This window comes from Orcinus orca, chromosome 3, assembly GCF_937001465.1.
Source record: "Orcinus orca chromosome 3, mOrcOrc1.1, whole genome shotgun sequence".
Classification (NCBI taxonomy): domain Eukaryota; kingdom Metazoa; phylum Chordata; class Mammalia; order Artiodactyla; family Delphinidae; genus Orcinus; species Orcinus orca.
This window is the reverse complement of record NC_064561.1, coordinates 123706658-123720361: the sequence shown is the minus strand read 5'-3', so window position 1 is coordinate 123720361 and position 13704 is coordinate 123706658. Positions and strand designations below refer to the sequence as shown.

General features: G+C 34.7%; 1 protein-coding gene across 5 annotated transcripts in view; it reads right to left on the bottom strand.

The window, feature by feature from the left end:
* Positions 1–13704, bottom strand: part of AP3B1 (adaptor related protein complex 3 subunit beta 1) — a 275634-nt gene that overhangs the window by 90702 nt on the left and 171228 nt on the right. For all 5 annotated transcript variants that reach the window (XM_033430068.2, XM_033430070.2, XM_033430067.2 and 2 more), the window contains 4 exons: positions 12747–12877; positions 7193–7304; positions 4261–4408; positions 921–1068 (listed from right to left, as the gene is read on the bottom strand). In XM_033430068.2, coding sequence (XP_033285959.1) covers positions 921–1068; positions 4261–4408; positions 7193–7304; positions 12747–12877 — 539 coding nt within the window. The remainder of the gene's footprint in view (positions 1–920; positions 1069–4260; positions 4409–7192; positions 7305–12746; positions 12878–13704) is intronic.

The window sequence follows — 13704 nt, the reverse complement described above, 5'->3', positions numbered from 1 at the left end:
CTTTGATGAATTTATTTTCATATTTGGCTACTCAAATAACATTAAAGAAATTCACGTTACCAAAACAAGTAAGTGATAAATATAGGTTAAAAAGAAACTGAATTCAATAATGGGCAAGGTGTGACCATATTTTCAACATATGGAATAATACATTTATTTATAAAAACCACTGCATTTGAAACCTAGCAACACCATGATCCATTTATAGGCAGGGAATAATAATTAAAGATCAGAAAGATAATGTATTAGGTCTGAATTGTGTATTAAAAACTACACTTTTCCAATTCATGGTTTTATTTTTTGCTGCTAAGCAGACAACTTCTGGTGTTACAAATATTAACCCAAAAAGCGTAATCATTCTGTTATAAGTGGTTCTTGCATTTGTTTTAAATATATGGCTACTGCATTTTTATTAACTATTAAAGAATGCATACTCTTTAATTAAACCTTTAAAAATATTCTATTTCCAAATGCCTAATATTTTTTTAAAAAGCATATTAGTTTCAATTTCTTATGATGCATGTACATTTATGTTTCTTTGCTCAATACTATCTCTGTGACTTCCCTTTACTTCCCCTTTGGCAAAAGCCTCCCTTGTCACATCACAGCCAAGAACAAAAAAGTCATACTCATAACACTGAGGTCTCTAATTTTTGTTGGAAGGGTGAGGTTAAAAAAAGTTTCTAACTTCTTTGCAGAGTTGAATTATAAGGGAAGCGATAATCTAGAAAAAAACAAAATAAAATCACAGGTGTGGATGAATAAAGATGGTGTTTATTTTAGTTGTCAGTGACATATTAAATTCCTTGCCTGGTTTCTTGATTCTCAACAAAACACAAATTTTCAGAAATATTTATTCGTAATTGGGAAAAGACTATAAGACTATTTATTTTCAGTTACAAAAATTTGTAATCTCTTACCTTAGTAACTTTTCTGGATTCAGATTCACTTTCAGATTCTGATTCTGATGCAGAATCTGAAGAACTGTCTTCTATTGAACTAGATTCAGCATTGGAAGAATCTGAAGTTTTAGAGTTTTCATTTTCCTTATCCACATCTTCAGAATCACTAATCAGAATAACAAATTTTGAAATATTAGATACTTATATAAACAAGCTTAAGTAGTTTGAAAAAACAAATGACAAGTGTTACCATTTGTCCATTTTGCCTGTGAACCAAAATCTTTATAGAGAAGTGTATTTCACTGAGAACCATTTCTTTTTAGTGTACAGAAAGACAGTAAAAATGGTTTTAAAATTCCAGAACATGTTAATGAAATGAGGAAGGTAGTATTACCTATAACCAAATAAATCAGAACCCATTCAAAACTAATTATACCACATCACACACAGTTCAAATGCAAAAGGTTATAAAATAACACTGAATGATATAATAAATAGAAAATAATTAAATGTTTGATTTACCAGAAATACACATTAGGTGCTAACATTAACTTCAAAGATAGGCTGATTTTAAAATGCTGTTTCAAAATACTAAGTATTCATTAATAAATTTAAATATTTATACATCAACTTTTGCTGAAACAGAGTTGCATTTTATAGATTTTTCTGTCCAAGAAAATTATTAACATATGTCCCCTAGTGTGACCCTTAAACATATTATATGAGAAAATGTTAACTGGTTTAAAACAGAATTCTTCTAATGTTCTAAGTCTTACTAAGAATGTAAGATAATCAGATATAAAGTTTTAAAATACCAAACGATCAAATCTAAGTGCTGATGCTATCCATTCATTTGTTCACTCGCTCCCTTACTTAACAAATATTTACTGACTGCCCACCATATTGCTGGCACTATGTTAGGTGCTAAGGATAACAGAGGTTAGTAAGATACAGATGATCTCTATGTACTCCCTTATAGAGTCTACCGTCCATTGGAGGATACAGAGAAGTAAGCTGGCAGTGACAATAAAGCATGGAAAATAATAAGTAATAAAGTATACTGTGTCATGAGAACACCTGGAGAAGCATCTAAACAAACCTGACCAAGAGTGGGAATGCTTCTAGAGGAAGAGACACATGAGTTGAAAAAGAGAAATAAGGCAGGCAGAGGCAAGGGAAGTAGGTCTCCAAGAAGAGATAACATGTAAGATAGCCAAAAGGTCTTCTCTCAGGGGAAAAGAGATGCCTTGTTGTCTTTTTTATTTGCTCAAATTTGAAGGTCTAGTTCTCTTTACCGTGTGTGTGTGTGTGTGTGTGTGTATTGTTTTAAAAATCCACTTCGTTAAAAAAAAAAAAATCTATCTTGTGCCAAAGAGTACTAGGCACTTCATAAGCAACTATCTAATTCAGATGTTCTAACATATTCTTACTGGGCACATTATTATCCCATAATATTCAGGAAAGTTAAGTAACTTGCTCAAGGACACATAGCCAGGAGGGGTGGAATTAGAATTTAATCTCGAGTCTGTCTTACTATAAAGACCATATTTTCTCCACTACCCAATATGAAAATACTTTGGAGTATTTCCCTTCAATGAAAATACTTTGGAGTATAAAACTCAAAGTTAGTCATAAATAGTTATGATTACTAAAGGGTGGCTTTGAAGATACTTAAAGCCCCTCAGCTTTAAAAAATTATCATATAGTTATACTGGCAAAGTTTTTAAAAAAAATTCTAAGAGACAAGCAGAAAAACACACGGGGAGGGAGAGTGGTGAGGCAAGGAAGACTCGATATTTCCCTGAATTGAATTTTGTGGAGGAAATATGATTGCTATTTATTAAACATGGAGTCATGGTAACATCTCAGAACACATGTAATTATATTTGACGACTAAAACGTATGTTGTTGTTTTTTCTTCCCCTAGCAAAGAATGGCAATTTATTATCCCCCACTTAATGGTTAAAACATGTACTTAAAAATATAAGGTTTAGAATGTATCTGAGATTTCCTTTCGTATAATAAACAATTTTTAAAAATTCAAACATGGGTTAAAAAAAAAGTCTATTTCTGAAGAAAAAAGAATGAAACTAATACAATTTATGATTATAAATTTCTAGTATATTGACTTTTGCTATTGGAAAGGATATTTAGTGCACTGAACATAACTTCCCTTTCTAAGAAATAAGACACTTTTTATAAACTATGTAATTATAGATATTCTGATATTAAACTAGAAGCACAGAACTTCTCTCTAAGAAAAGGTTACTACAAACCAAGTAACTCGCTTGCTGCAACAAGTGAATGATTCTGAATATATTTAACTTCTAGCCTTTAAGATAAGATTTTGAAGGTAAAAGTGTTATTTTGCTTTGCATCACTCAATTTTGATGGGTAATTATTGTTTACCTTACTGCTTAGAGTTTCAGATGTTAATCTAATGAAAAGAATTTACTGGTAACTAGCTTTTTAACTTTGCAATGATGAAAAGCCTGTATTAATTTAACCTACAGATTTCATTTGTTCTGAACAGGAAAAACAATATAAATCACTTTTAAAATCATTAAATCCTGACTTAAATTAATAAAGTCATAATTAGAGCATTATGCTGTGTTTGTTATGGAAGTGGCAGGGCGAGCTGCTTTAATTACTGTCTGTAATAAAAGGAGCAGAGAGCGTACTGCGCCCCAATCAGTGCTGTCAGCCAAGACTGAGCTAGGCTGCAAGCTCGTCAAGTGCGCGGGCAGCAGGCTCCCAGGGAAAGGGCCATCGTGTCTGCAGAGGCCACTCACTGACAGCAGTGGGGAAAACAGACTCAGACAATCCAAGGTATCAGCCCCAATTACTCAAAATTTTAATGACACTTTAATACATGATCATGTTGTTGATAATGGGAGATCTTAAAAAGTGCTAACACTTAAATATCTTATGACCGTCTTCCTTCACAGCCCCTGACTCTAATATTTGGATCATAATCTTTTTAATATAACATTATTTAGAAAAATCAATTGTCTTAGTTACATAATGGCAAAGTGTTGAAGGATTTAATTTTCACCCTCAGCAAAATTGCTTCAAAAGGTAATTAAGTGTTTCATACTGTCTGCTTGATCACTTAACTCAGCCTTCCAAGGTTACACCAATTTTCAAAATGTAACCCCAAGATTTTCTCAAGTTCAAAATGAAAACTGAGCATTACAAGTAAGAGAATAATATGAATTAGTATTTTAAATTAATATTACAAGATTTAAAATCTGTTTGGGAAAAAAAACCACACACACACTTATTTTCTCACTCAATGTTAGACCGGGGGAAAAGACCAAAGAATGTTTTTGAAGGAAATTCTGACAAAATAATTCACCTTTTTCCTTTGGTTTTGGAGTTCTTCTTGGCTGCTCTTTTGTTTTCTGCCTCTGACCCACTTCCACTCTCACTCTCGTGCTCACTGGAGTCCTCACTGCTGTCTCCTTCGTCATCTTGTTCCCCACTTTCACTTCCAGATTCACTCTCTGAAAAAAAGATATCCAGATGCTCCTTGATTTATAGCCATTTAATTATACATAAGGACACAAGTAAGTGTCAACATTCATCACAAATGAAACCAGATGCTGAATTTTAGTTTAGTGGACCCCAGGTGTTCCACATTTCCTATTTCTGCCCTCTGGTCACTTAGACTCCTGAACCCTGCGGCAGGGTAAGCATGGCGGGACTCCAATGCACAGAGAAGGCACTCTGCTAGTGAGTGGGGAAAGGCAAAGAAAAGATCAACCAACTAAACCAAAGTGAGCCTATCTTGCTCTTCAAACCCATAAGTATTTTAGCTATGGCAAAAACTTTTTATTTAAAGAATGATTATGAGCATGATATAAGAATAAGAAATAATTTTAATTCCTCTACTTATGAGAAATTTTATTTAGAGAAAACGAAGGGATTGTTGAATTTTCTTAGGAACCAATTTTGCGAGGGAAATGAGTCATTCAAATCATCTTCAAAAATTCCTAAATTCAAAGGCAATAAAGCAACATCACTACTTAAAAAGCACTTATTTTAGCTAGTATAGGAGTCTTCCCTAGGTCAAAGAAATGATAAAGTTACACTGAGGCACTATATAGTTAAATGTTTTATGAATAAATTATGGTATACTAGGGCTCTTTGCAGAAGTGATACATATAGTATATTTACGTGTATTTTAAACATGAAGCATAATTTTTTTACTAGTTGAAATGATTATAGGTGCAGAGTTGCATCCTAGATAAGAGGACAAACTGTTGTCCTGGCCTATGATCTATCTGATGAAATGTCCTCAGGCAGGAATGTAACCTCTAATTAAAACAGTATTCTAATAGGTAAATAATAGCTACTTTATGAGGATTAATTCATGGATCACAGCGAAAAGCTAGGAGTGCCTATATTCTTTTGGAACAGCTTGAAGCGGTTATAAGCATGAGTTCTCAAGCTGGAATGTCCGAGTTCAAACCCTGGCCCTGCCGTGTACCAAGCTGTAAGACTGAGCAAGTTATTCAGCCTCTCTGGGTCTCAGTTTTCCTTTCAGCAAAGGCTACTTCAAAGAGCTGTTGTGAAGATTAAATGACGTGAAACACATAAAGGTGATTAGGACACAACAGTGCCTGCCACATGGTGAGGCACTCTTTATCATCAGCTTTTACAGAGAGCAAAATTTATTTTACCCAAACTTTACAAAGGCAAAACAAAACTGCTGAATAAAAATATTCTGAATTTGTTGTGATATCAAAGTTAAGCACACGTACATATTAACTTAGATAAATCGTTTATGCTATAAATAAATGAACAAACAAATAAATAAGAAAGTATAGCATCTAAGTTACTTTCTCATGTCATTATATGGGAGTTCAACATGAATCTGGGTCCAGTTCACTTCAGGCACTGTTTATTTAAATTTTCAAGTTAGGTAAATCCTTGAGGAAATTCATTTATCCTCAAGAAGGCATGCTCACTTGAAAAAAACTGGTAACTTCTAATGAGAAAAGTTCTCTCTTTCCTCTGGTAACCAGAATGGAGCTCTGACATATGACTCCCTATTGTAAGTACTCAGATAATCCCATGAAAAGCCATAATGTTAATGGAATACTTCAAATATGTATTGAAAAAGGTTAGACTCTAAACAGACAGGAGCTTGTGAATAAATGGGATGGAGACAAATATCTATATGAAACACTCAACTACACAACATGTCTTTCTCAATGGTCTATATCATTCCTGAAATTCCATATTTTTTAGCATTAACTCTTTGGATTGAAGTAATTTCCCCCATTTTTCAGCATATTACTTCAGAAGGTAATACACCACAGATTAACTTACCGGATACTGAAAACAAAGATTTTGACAGGGGAAACAGAGGAAAAAATGAATGAATTACCTTAATGTCAAGTAATGGATGACCAAGTAATAGTGAGCAGCCCTGGCTTCCCAAGGAATAAAGGTTTTAAAAGAAAGAGATGTCATTTGGTCTTGGATCAGATAAGTTTACTAGGCTAACTGTTAATAAGAGTATGTAACTCCTATATATACTTTATTATGCAAATCACTCAGACTTTCAGTATTGAAGAGACTTAAAAAGCATCTAACTCTACCCCTTCATTTATCAGATGTAGAGAAGGTAAGTGCCTTATTCAATTTGCCTGGCTAAAACTCAGGACTTCTAGATCCTTCCTGCTTAGTATTTTTTTCATTGCATGTGGTTGCCCTCAATCTTTTTAGCTCTTCGTTTCTTTATAATACACAAGAGATTTATTAATTTTAGCTTTCATGTAGAAGTAAAAGAGTAAAAAATGGATAAGAACAAACTGCTCAAGCTTAAAAATAAACTTTACATTTTATTGGGGGTTGGCTATAAAGTTCGTTTGGGTTTTTCTGTAACATCTTACAGAAAAATCCGAATGAACTTTTTGGCCAACCCAATACAAAAGAAAAGTTACTTTTAAAGGCCCCACTAAAGGCTTATCAAATATAAAATTACATTTTCAATATGCTAATGAATATCACAGGCAGTGTGGGTTAGAATTCAGAAAAGCATGCGTTCTCGTTTCAATTCTATCATTTATTAGTTGTGGGTCCAAGAGGCAATGTCAAATGAAAAGGCGTTAGAAATTACTTTGAAAACAGTGATATGTTAAGTGAAAGGAATTATTGTAATGGTATAAACTTCATTTAAACCAGCTTGTTGAATATTATGTTCTAGGCCTTATTGGTCTATAGGAAGCACAGCATATAAGCTATAGTGAACAATGTTTTTCAATGAATTAAAACCCCACCACTGTCACTGCTGCTCTCAGAAGAGTCCTCCTCCTCCTCCGCAGATTCAGAATAAAATTTCTTATCAGGATTCTCTTTCTTTGCTTTTCCTGCTGGGGTCCATTCTTTTGCCTGATTAAAAAAAAAAAAAAAGTAAAAATGTAAATATCAATGAATTCTCATTAAGGGATTCAGTCTTCAGGTAAACTAGTCATTCAGAATACTCTGTGAACCCAGAAGGAAGTTTAAAGCCTCAACAGAGAAGGCAACTCTGAGAATCCTGACACTGGTTTGTTCCCCTCTACCCCTAAGCAGAGGGACATAAACTCTCACTCAGAGCCTATTACGTTAGATCAACAACCTTGTTTTAACATATGATTTTAAACACTTGTGTATTCGTTGGTCTACAGAAGATTTAAACTAAAGTAAGACAGTCTTGAAGAGATGAGGGCAATTAGAGGCAGACATAGTAACAGCAGTAAGAAATTCAAGTTCACAGCTTGATACTGAGGTAAAAGAAAAAAAGAAAGAAAATACTTAGTGTAGGCAATAAATGGCCCGTACCATCTCAACAGCCTGAACCCTGGGGTACCTTGGGGTTCTATCAAGACAGAATCTTAGCTTCTGTCTTTCTCTTCTATCCTAAACATCTAATGCATCAAGAAAGCCTATAACCACCACCTTGGTCAGAGCTCTCTCTCTCCCGGATTACAACAGTCTCTAACCGGCTGTGTTGTATCTATGCCCACCTCCCATCCCCCATTCCAAGCTGGCTCAACACAGCAGCTAGAATGATTTGATTAACTCTAGTCAAGTCCCTCTTTGTCTGAAATGCTGCAAAAGGCCTCCCATTCACTCAGAAAAAATGAAGTTCTTACAGCACTCTGCTCAGCCCTACGTGCCTGAGGTCCTCTTGGTCCTCTCACGGCTGCTCTCCCTCCTGCCCACTCCCCTCCGGCCACTCCTTACAGTGTCTTCAAACACCCCAGGCATGCTCCCCTCTTCAGGCCTTTCCCCAAAGCTGTTCCTACTGCCAATATCCTCCCCCAACAAGACTTGCGTGGCCCATTCCCTCACCTCCTTCAATTCTCTGTACAAATGCCACCTCAGGGAGGACCACTCTACTTAAAATTCCAACCTCCCATGCCTGGTACTTCTGATGTTCCTTTGCTCTAGTCTTTTTTTTTGGTCACAGCACTTATTACTTTCTAACATACTACTGTATACAATTTGTATATTTAACTGTCAGTCTATCCCTGCTAGAATGTCAGCTTCTGGAGAGCAGAGATGTTTGAATATTTTGTACACTGATATACCTTAAATGTGTCTGGCACAGTGATCATTAGTTGGGTGATAGCACCTTAAAAACTTTAATACAGTGTACTAAAGTAAAAGAAATTTTTTTCATAAGTGTGACTTTGATTCATTAAGAAAAAATTAAATGCTTCATACACTCTCTTTTAAAGGGCAAGAAAATGTATATTTTTTAAAAGGTCAAGAACGGTTAAGACTCATTTATTTATCACACTTTTGAGCTTCTACTATGTGCTAGCCTGCTAGAGTAACATTTTGTTGTAAAGAAATTTATAGTAGGATAGAGGTTCTTATTCAAGAGGGGTTCTCAGCACTGGATATATGTCAGAATCACCTGAGAATATTTTTTAAAATACTAATAACAAAAATAAAAATACTAATACTAAAAAAGCTAATGCTTGGGATTCACTTCCTAAGATTCTGATTTAATTGGTCTGGTGCAGGTCTGACATAGGTTTGTTTTGTTTATAGAGCTCCGTATGATTATAGTGTACAGCTAGGTTTGAAAACCACTGATCTAGAGGGCTTATGGGCTTAAGATATGTTGCTTAAAAGGATAAGCTTCAGTAACTTGGAAAACTACTATCTGGACAATAATAGAAAAATAAGTAAAAATTACTCAAATATATTTGAATAAGATACTAACATAAGATCAGCAGTATTCCTTTCTTTTTTATGTATATTTAAAATGCTCTGTCCTCCAGTTACAACTATAGTATTCTATAAACAAATTTCTCCTATATTTAGTGAACAGTGAAGTTCATATTTTTCTTAAATCCAAACAAGTAATATTTTTCTGAAGGCTAGTAAAAAGTGTGTAAAGTCAATTTATAGGAAAAAAATTACTTAATTAGACTATGGCTTTCAGGGTAAGACTGAGTCAACATATAAGGAAAATCAGGCTCCTATGCTCAAAGGGGTATATTATTTTGACATGGCCATGGACTCTCTATTCATGGAATTTTAGGTTTTAAAGGGTAAAGACTAACAATAAAAATATTTTACTTTTTGTTATGGTCTTTTATAACTATGATAATTGTATCATTCTAAGCAAAAGAAAGAACAGGGAAAAGAGAGGAGGAAAATAGCAAGGCACTAATTTGAAAGTTCCTATGTAGGATAAAATACTGATAGTAACTGATAGTAGATGTGTTTATAAAGCAAAATACCCTTGATATGCAAAAGACAGTTTTTCTGTAACTGGGGAGAAAAGAATTTTCTAGAACTAAGCAAAAAAAAATTATAAAGAATCTTGAAAGCTTACTGGTGTCATAAATATATATCATATCTGATATCCTGGAAATGGTAGTATGCAATGCAAAGTGACTTCTAGTGTCAATGGACTAGGTTTCATGTTTTTTTTGTCTGTTTGTTTTTTTGCGGTATGCGGGCCTCTCACTGTTGTGGCCTCTTCTGTTGCGGAACACAGGCTCTGGACGTGCAGGCTCAGCGGCCAAGGCTCACGGGCCCAGCCGCTCCGCGGCATGTGAGATCTTCCCGGACCGGGGCATGAACCTGTGTCCCCTGCGTCGGCAGGCGGACTCTCAACCACTGAGCCACCAGGGAAGCCCCATGTTGTTTTGATTAAAATATCAGATTATCTAAGCCTAGGCCATTATTCTTACTAAGTTATATTTCATAGTAACAAGATGTGACCCTGTAAGATCACTTAATAGTAAAACTAGGATAACATATGTACTACGTGCATGAAATACATTGACGGGACTTTAGAGGGGTGAGGTAGAATGAAAGACTATGTGAACAGTACTTTCTGCATTGTTGCAGCTGCATCTTATAATAAAACTATGTGCATTATTTTTATATTTACTTGAGTCTCTATAGTATAATTTTAAGTCAGTATGTCCAGAGACCAACAGACTGAAACGGTTTTCTGCATGGCATCAACGGAGAGTGACAGTTTTTTCCAACCAAGTTCTATCAATTATAATTATCCTCCATAATAAGCTACCAATTATTAATTTTCACAATGTAGTCAGCAAAATGAAAAGGAAATCAATTTGCATCTGTTGAACTGGACAGGTGAAATGAATATAAGAAAATAGGTTATTTAAGTACTGTCCCTATAAGATAGTTAATGCTTAGAAGAGCACATGAAAATAGAAGAAGCCAGCCAACCAACCAATCTATCAGCCAATATAAGGATACTGCTGAGACCAAATTAAATTGCATGGCATTGTTATTAATTTCTGAGATGACAAACTGTTTTTATTTTACTTTTTTTTGGTGGATTGGGGCAGCAAGGAGGAAGGATAGGGCGGAAGTGGGGGTAGGATAAAAGGATGATTCTACTTGGACCAAAACATCATGTACCCAACAATGAAAAAGGACAGAACCATAAAAACAACAAACAGACATAAGAAATTAGGAGAGACAGTATTTCTGTGAAAGAATCATAACAAAGAACATGCTCTTTTTATTCTGGCACCTGACCAAAAGTTTCACAAGTAAGCCAATTTTTTTGAAGAATACTTAAGAGTAGTATGTATTTTTTTTTTTTTTTTTGGCGGTTCGTGGGCCTCTCACTGTTGTGGCTCTGGACGCGCAGGCTCAGTGGCCATGGTCCACGGGCCCAGCCACTCCGCGGCATGTGGGATCCTCCCAGACCAGGGCACAAACCCGTCCCCTGCATTGGCAGGCAGACTCTCAACCACTGCGCCACCAGGGAAGCCCCTAGTATGGAGATTTGAGGGGAAATCACCAAACTTAGTTGCAAGGAGGAGCATGCAACTTGTTTTTAATAAGTTTCATAATTTAAAAAATCATCTCTAAATAGAGAGAATTTGTCACAGCATGAAAACAGTGGTGTTAAATACTAAGGATAGTACAGATTTGCAAACAAGCTCAAGCTTCCTCTCCTCATGTTACATAATAAAATGCAGTAAGAGAATGAACAATGGACTTAGATAAGGGTTGGAATCCCAATTCCATCACTTACTAGCTATGGGAACTTGGGCAATTTACTTAAGTTCTCTGAACCTTGGTTTCATCATCTGCAAAATGGGAATAACAATAACCATCACTTATAATCATTATGAGGTTTAAACAAGATCATGTTTATAAAACTATCAAAGTATACTCCAGGGTCTGCTAAATGGAGCCATTATCAGCTGTTATTGCTCTTGCCACACTCCAAAGCCAGACAAGTTTGTGTAGTTAAGAGAAACATATTTCTCAAAAGAATCAAATTAAACGGCCATGCCTGGGGAATTCCCTGGCGGTCCAGTGGTTAGGACTTGATGCTTTCACTGCTGTGGCCCAGGTTCGATCCCTGGTTGGGGAACTAAGATCTTGCAAGCTGTGCAGTGTGGCAAAAAAAAAAAAAGCTATGCCTGTTACAGAAATTCTTCTATTTAAAGTAATATTTTTTTTCCATTGTATATGGAAAAGTTAGGCAAGAAGATTAACTGACTTTCTCATAGGAATTAGTGAGAAAGACTGGTTATCTGAATCCTAGTTCAAAATATGTGTTCTACCAGAAAAGCATCCAGGATGTAATACCTGTTCTTTTTTATTAATTCTACTTAAAAAAGTATCAGATATATTTCACATAATCAATCTCTAAAGACAATCATAAGACCCCTCTCTTTATTTCTCTTGTTTATGTAAGAAAGAAAGAGATAATACTGGGAAAGAACACTAATTCTCTTACTTTAGTGGACAACATGTTTTAAAGATCTAGGAAAAGGTTATTTATATAGAGAGCTTTTTTTTTTTTAATGTGAAAGCAACATATTATTCATTTTAATTGTGACCTTGTGTAAGGACATTTTTGGTACATGATGCTTCCTATTTATGTTTAGGCTTCACGTAAAAAAGGTTCATCAGAAAATCGAGAAGAACACTTTGTATGGTTTTTCTGGAAGAGACAGCAAAAATGATTTAGAAAACATTAACAGGAAGCTTACGAATCTCTAAACTAAGTAGGAAAAGCTCAACCCAATGAAACTAAATACCTTAGAAATGGAATCTACACAACTACAAATGCAATACCACAAATGTGGGTGGCACTGATGCAGAGAATTCCATTCTCTATTTCCTTGAAGAAAAGGAACAGTACATGTACAATGACATAGGAATACTACAATATTTATTTCCCATAGCAGCAAGATATGTCTAACACATTACATTTAGAAATACCAGAGCAATTTTCAATCCACCAAAAAAGCTTTTATATAAAACAATAGTTATTCCAGAATCTCCCACTGCTTGACAAAATTAATTTCAGAAAGGTCAACTTACCAACTCTATCACTTCTACATTTCGAACTGATGGGTCAGGCGCCACCTCTGGCCAATTAGATAATTCCAGGTACCCAGTAGCTTTAGTGTTGAGAGTATGAGACAAAGTGCCAAGCTGGTAATGATCCCTACCTATTAAAATAGAGGAAAATATAAAATAAACAATATGAGCTGTATATAACAGAGAACAATCCTAATCAGAGCTCAAGGTAATTGGCATATTACCTCAAATGTCAAGGAATAAATATAAACTAGGAAGCTCTTCATAGGTCAAAAAACTGATTTCAGTCCATAGATTACAATAATCTCCCCCATAATGGTCAATAAAAAAGCTAATCAGTCAGTGTGTTTAGAGGTGTTGCTCTGATATGTAGCTTCTCTAAAAATTACTTTACTGTGAATATTAAGAATGACAGCACAGTTAAACAATCCATATACATGTCTTGCCACAAACACATTCAGAATTTTAATAGTTTTTCTACAAAACTGAACTGCTTTTTATCGCTTTACAACATTAAATAAGAAACTATATGAAAACCAAAGTATATAATCATTTGATTCCCACTGTAATGGCTACTTGTTAAACTGAGAAAATAAACACTCCTTTTAAAACGCTGGGGAAAATAAGTCAACTTCCATCTTTGAAAACCAAACAAATATAAAGGGATATTTTTATGAAATAATTCTTCCTGGAAAAGCTTATGTTAGTGTACACAGAATATTTATTTAATAACAACTAAGTATTAAGTTGAATTATATACTCCTTATTAAACAAAGCTATCTATTTAAAACAGAGATGAAGTCAATGTCTGCAAGAACAACACAGCTTTTATCTACCGTTCAGCCAAGTCATCTGGTTATAATAAAAATAAAATCAGAAGATTGAAATTCTTTAGGTAAATAAGGTCTATAAAAACATGAACTACTATAAAGCTTGCGTTGGAGAACAGATGAATGAG